Below are 6,050 nucleotides of genomic sequence, written 5' to 3'. Positions count from 1 at the left end.
TACTTTTCACACTTTATTTTAACTGAAAGCATTTATCAACTCACACACAGCCAATATAGCACACAGTACATTGCTCAAGCATACTTTAAATAAATTATATGAAACAAAATAAAGTGTTGCTTTTGTTATCAACCGCAAAAAGCATATTCATAAACATGTAAAAGCATCTTTGAAAGATCACTTCCAATATATTAAACATTTCTTCATTTTACACGTTACATTTTTCTGAAGTTAGATCACCTTCAAGAATTTAATCAGCTTATTATTTAAAAATACATTGATTTGACACATAGAAACACACTCTGAAGCCGGTTTCCTCTTCACTTCAAGCCGTGCTGGCTCTCATGGTGCCTGCGGAGATCCACCTTGCGTTGGAAGCCCTTCGAACAAATGTCACATCCAAACGGTTTGAAGCCCGTGTGTTTCCTGCTGTGTGTGATTAGGTTGGAGCTTTGGCTGAACGCTTTGCCACACACTTGGCACTTGTGCGGCTTTTCACCTGTAAAATAAAACAAAACTGTGAGAAACAATTTCTAATAATTTGCCCAAAGAAGTTGCAATTCTATAAATCCATGAATGGTGCTTGTGTGTTTTTATTAAAAAGATAAAGTTTACATCTACTGGTGAAGAATCATGCCATTGTTCAGATTTGTCAAACATTTATTTGCAGCAAACGGCGACAGCACACACTTCCTTTTACAGAGCTCGGCGCAAAGCAGGAAAACCAGATATGCAAATCCACAGGACATTTGTTTAAGTTTCTTTTCTGATTTATCAGTAGTTATATTACTCCTGGAAACAATTCCTGCTCGCTGCACCTGGAAAGCAGATGATTACAGCAAGAGGAGCAGTAGATAGGTACATATATGGCCACCTGCTGTAAAACAATCTCCACACTGTGACTTACCGGTGTGAATATACGTGTGTTTCTTCATATCAGACTTCTGGTGGAACCTCTTGCCACAGTACTGGCAGGGGTAAGGCCTCGTGTCCGAGTGGATGAGCAGGTGGGTGGAGAGAGTGGAGGAGCGCTTGAAGGTTTTGCCGCACATCTTACACTCAAAGCTTTTTTCCTGATTGAAGACACAAGTTACAACAAGTGTTAAACAATCATCAATAAATGAGAAAAGGTGGAAAAGCTCAGCTTCAAGGATATGAAAGCTGAAATCTGTAGCTGAAAACAGCAGTTGACCAAATATTTTTCATTTCTTTTCATGAGTACTAAATTTTAGGCTCATGCTTTCAGCTGACGAGAAGTTCTTGAAAAAATAGGAATCTGAACACCTACAACTCCATGACTACTTACTTCATTCCTCCAGTGACCATGTGTATCAATTACTTACACCATGTTACACTAAATTTGAGAGGAAAATTTTGTTTTCATGCCTCCACATTGAAAGAAATATCAGAAAATAGAGAAAATTCTTGATATATTAGTCATAAGAGACCATGTTTAAATGCATAACTATATCAAAACACCTGTTTTACAAACTCTCATACAACTTTTCACACAGACTCTGCTCTCTTCAAAGCCAAATTCCATTTGCAAAAATAACATTTTTACCTCGCTGGATGTGGAAGCTGCTGGTCTACCACTGCCTCGATCTGTTAGTTGGTTTTTTATGTTTTGTGTCTTGGGTGTTATAAAAGGTGGGTCCTGATTCACCAAAGTCACACAAAAACACAAACACACTAACTGATCGAGGCAGTGGTAGACCAGCAGCTCCTGTGTTCAGAGAGGTTAAATTACTGTTTTTGTCAATGGAGTGAGTGAGTGAAGTTTCACTCTGCGTTCAGTTCCCTGTCAGAAAGTGCTGTATGTTTGGGAAGTACTGAGCAAATGAATGGATATATGAGATTTAGATTATACTGCATGAGATCTGTGAGAGTTTGTTGACAGATGCTTTGATAAAGTTTTGAGGTGGATAAATGTGTACTATCCCTATGACTTAAAGTCATCCAAAATTGACTCTGCTTTTGGAATCTTTGTTCACCAAAGTCATGCAAGGAAAGCAACGATTTCTTTATGAAATGAGTCATTTGGGCAAATAAAGCATTCCTTTAATTCAAAACTAGGTTAGGTCATTTCAAGACAGCAGGAAAACATATGTTTTTAAAGGGACAGTCCATACATTTTACACATTGAAGTTGCAAATCGAAATTGTTTGTAAGGTTTTACATTGTGCAGCATTGGGAGTCACCGACATACCTGAGAGTGGACGTTCATGTGTTGCTCCAAACTGACGGAGTGGCCGAAGGTTTTTCTGCAGATGCTACATCCGAAAGGTCTCGTTCCACTGTGTGACCTCCTGACGTGAACTTCCAGTCCATGGGGCGTGGAGAACACCTGAAACAGACTTACTCCATTAATGGAGGTGGCTGACAAATTGAATTATTCGAACACATAGCGTGCCACTGTGTATTTCCTTTTGGCGTGATGAGAAGCTTCACAACAAAAATTAGATTGCATTTACAGATACTTTCAGGTTTATGGTTGATATGTGCAGGTGTGAGGGTAACATGCATACCTTGTCACAGGTGATACAGTGGTAGGTGTTGGAGGAGGGGGAGTAATGCGTGCTGCAGTCCAGAGGCTGCTGAGGCTGTGGGCTGCGGCTGATGTGGGTGCCATACAGATTGCTGGCGTGCTGCAGCACCGTGGGGCTGAAACTCATCTGACGGAGCTCGTAGGAGGACGGCAGCGGCTCCCAGGCATAAGATGGTTTGTAGTAGGGAGGGAATCCGGCCATGTGAGGCTCTGATGATGCAAACATTAAAAAATAAATAAATAAATAAATAAAGCACCTATTTGAGTGAAAGTTGAAAAGGTTGAAAAAAAGGAGATAAATGAATCTGCAGCTCACCATTTAGGTAGTATGGCTGTGTAGGAGCCACAGGGGGCCTGGTGGGCTCCGGGTGAGCAGGCACGGGACATTCAAGCTCTGCCTCCTCCTTTTCAAAGGAGCAGTGGTCCACAAGGGAGGACTGACCCTCTGACTGCGGCCTATCTTCAGAGTCTGTGCTCTGAGCCTCCGGTAGGTTTTCTACAAATTCACAACAAACAAAAGTGTGATTGATTGAAACAAAAGACAAGGCTCTTTGTGATCAGTCAGCAAGTAAATATTCTGTAAACCCTGTAGTTCCGTCTGGAGGACATTTAGTTTAAATAAGAAACCAAAATATGCTGAACTAGAGACTAAAATATGATTAATAAATGGGCAATACTTTTTTTAAAAGGCTGCCTTAACACCGAAATGCATGCAAATGCTGTAAACACAGCAGCTGCTGTAAAATAACAACACAATGCAGCACAAACAGGCAATATTAATTTAATCGTCTAACATAGATAATGTCATATTTTTTTATTCTTACCTGTGCATATGGGGGCCTTCGGCTCTTCTTCATATGATCGGTGAACGTTAAAGGACGTGCACCTTTTGTTTTTCACCAGAAATGAACGGGGCATGTTGATCCTACACCGAAAAAAAAACAGTTAACATGGCTGACGTTGACGTGTTAAAAACAAAAAGAAAAAAAGATATGGATGTCGATGAAAAAAAATAGTTATATTTTGCGAAAAATTTAAATAGAATAGAGTGAAGTCAAAAGCGTTTAAATTTAAGATCTTCCGGCTTCTGTTGTATTTATTTAACATCTTTTCAGTAACTTTTAAATGCACTTCACACCTTTCTGTTATGATTTTATTTATTATAATCTCACGCGCTAATTGACTAATTTAAATGATTAGGCCTATATCTTATTCAACAGGCCAACAGACATAAAGTTTAATGAGAACATTTAAAATGTTTCACGGTTTAAATCATTTTATTATTTGTTAAAAAAGTACTAAAAGTGTCAGTCTAGCTGAGTTCACAGGTTATTTTACAGTCAGCTGATACTCACCGTTAACCGAACAGGTTCCCGTCGAAATTAAAAGTGCCTTAATGATAATAAAGTCCTTGTTTTTCGGGTGTGAAGAGGCTCGGCGGAGTAAAAACTCCTTCTAAAATCCTTTCCTAAATGTCAGGAAAGCAAAGCAGTGTAAAAACATCACACTTGTTGCTCTCTCGTTTTCTCCCCTCCCTGATTTTCAATCAGATAATTCCGTAGGAGAATCTGACTGTGGTTTCAACCAATGAAAAGGCCAACCTGCAGGTGGAAATTTGCGTAAAAAAACACGCGGCCTTTGCTGTCCCTGGAACAGTTATACAAAACACACAGTGCTCCAGGGGTTAAAGATGATCAGGTTGAAGGATAAAAATGAAATATTGTTTCAACCAGCGTGTTTTGATGATTTAAACAAAGGATAATTTATTTGCGCTCAACTGCGAATTTGCACTAAACTTAGAAAACTTTAATAACAAATACAATTTTTAAAAAACATACAAATTTAAATGATTAAAAACATAAAAAATTAAAAAGCACAATGGCGTGTAAGAATTTCCAAACAATTTTTATTTCTTTTAAATCCGACCAAATATTTCTACCTGACAATGTTTGATCTACAGGATTTACTCCGAGTAATGCTGCGTGTATGACTGTGTTGTGTTTAGGATTTAAATGACGAAAAGATCATATGAGACTGTAGCACCTCCAAAGATACACACACCAAACCAGTCCGGGTGATTAACACTGTTGACTCTCTCTGTATTTATTAAAGCATATGCATATTCAGACATGACTGATTTATTCACCGGCTGCTTTAGTGGCACGCATGAGAAGAATTAATGAGTAGCATATATATGTTTAGATTTTATTTTAATGTAAGGGAAACAGTTTTCAGAAAACACTGACAAGTTGTCAAAAATCATTTAAAAGAACTTAAAGTCGAAGAGTCAGGACACATTTTGAGGAGGAGAGAGGATTTAAAAGATGGGACAACTGCAACATCTCGTGGACAAAGTGTGTATCACATCTGAACACGTGAATTGGAGACTTTAATTAATTAATTAATTAATTTTATATATTTATTTGCAGAATAAAACAAAACAGTAAAAATACAACAACAAAAGAAAAATCAACTTGTGCAGGGGAGATTGAAAAATAAAGATTTACAGAATCGCACCTCAATAAGCATTACTAGTAATTTATCAACAAAAGTAAATAATATTGAATCAAGCAAAAACATAATTTATAAAAAATATATTCATACTACTACTAGGCCAAACAATACTTAATAATGATAATAACAATAACAACAACAACTATTATTATTATTATTATTATTATTATTATTATTATTATTATTATTATTATTATTATTATTATTATTATTATTATCATTATCATTATTATTATTATTAAGTTATGGTAGATATTACAATATAATATAATATAATGCAATTGAATATAGTTTAATATAATAAGTTTTAAAAGCAGCTGTAACTTTATTTAGCTAATTATATTAGATTAATAGCTTAAACATTGAGTATTTTGTTTATATGGATGATTGAGTCTTACTATAAGAAACTACAGTGTTTATATATTTCTTGCCTGTGTTTGCACAGGTCTGAACTATTACTTTCAGTGATGTGTAAACGAACACAGCACAGCAGCCTCCCCCACTGGCCACAGTGTGATTAAATAGAGTTGATTTTGTCTTACATGAGGCTGGTTGAAGTCACGAGGGCCTCTGAAACATCTCCCACAACCCTGTGTGTGTGTGTGTGTGTGTGTACCTGTGTTTGTTTGCTACTTTGTTTTTAGTATGTATGTGTTCTTGTAAGATATATTGTAAATTTGGGGGTAAGTGTTGCTGTAAAAGAGCAGTTATGCTGAGTTAACCAACCCTAATTATAGTCCTAAATTAAGCTTATTAGACATATAGACATGGGTCATATATATATATATAAATGCTTGTTTTATATATTATTTTTACATTGTCATTTCTGAATTTATTTTTCCCCAAATTTATTGACTTCTTGATTGTCCGGGAAAGTAGGATGTGTCCTTGTGTTTATCTGTTTGTGTGAAACATAAATAAAGTTTCAAAATTCAAAAATAACGTTTTTCATTTCTTTTCCAACCTCTGAGTATTTTTTAATTTTGCC

The 6,050-nt window shown here is 36.3% G+C and overlaps 1 protein-coding gene across 1 annotated transcript; it reads right to left on the bottom strand.

Annotated features, from left to right (window-relative positions):
• Nucleotides 1–4,491, bottom strand: gfi1b (growth factor independent 1B transcription repressor). Its single transcript, XM_042509541.2, has 7 exons — nt 3,904–4,491; nt 3,373–3,473; nt 2,865–3,044; nt 2,529–2,758; nt 2,210–2,347; nt 908–1,073; nt 1–499 (listed from the first exon to the last, which is right to left on the bottom strand). The coding sequence occupies exons 2-7, from the start codon at nt 3,464–3,466 to the stop codon at nt 321–323; spliced, it is 987 nt and encodes a 328-aa protein (XP_042365475.2). The 5' UTR covers nt 3,467–3,473; nt 3,904–4,491; the 3' UTR covers nt 1–320.
• Nucleotides 4,492–6,050: the final 1,559 nt, after the last annotated feature.

This window comes from Plectropomus leopardus, chromosome 20 (genome assembly GCF_026936395.1).
Source record: "Plectropomus leopardus strain MGB_pleo_1.0 chromosome 20, ASM2693639v1, whole genome shotgun sequence".
NCBI lineage: Eukaryota > Metazoa > Chordata > Actinopteri > Perciformes > Serranidae > Plectropomus > Plectropomus leopardus.
Note: the sequence above shows the minus strand (reverse complement) of the source record. Positions and strands in the feature narration are given on the sequence as shown.

Coding starts and splice junctions, on each gene's coding strand:
- gfi1b (XM_042509541.2), bottom strand. CDS start 3,466: ATGCCCCGTTCATTTCTGGTGAAAAACAAAAGGTGCACGTCCTTTAAC. Junction 2,759..2,864: donor ACAGCCATACTACCTAAATG/GTGAGCTGCAGA, acceptor TTGCATCATCAG/AGCCTCACATGGCCGGATTC. Junction 1,074..2,209: donor ACATGAACGTCCACTCTCAG/GTATGTCGGTGA, acceptor GTCTTCAATCAG/GAAAAAAGCTTTGAGTGTAA.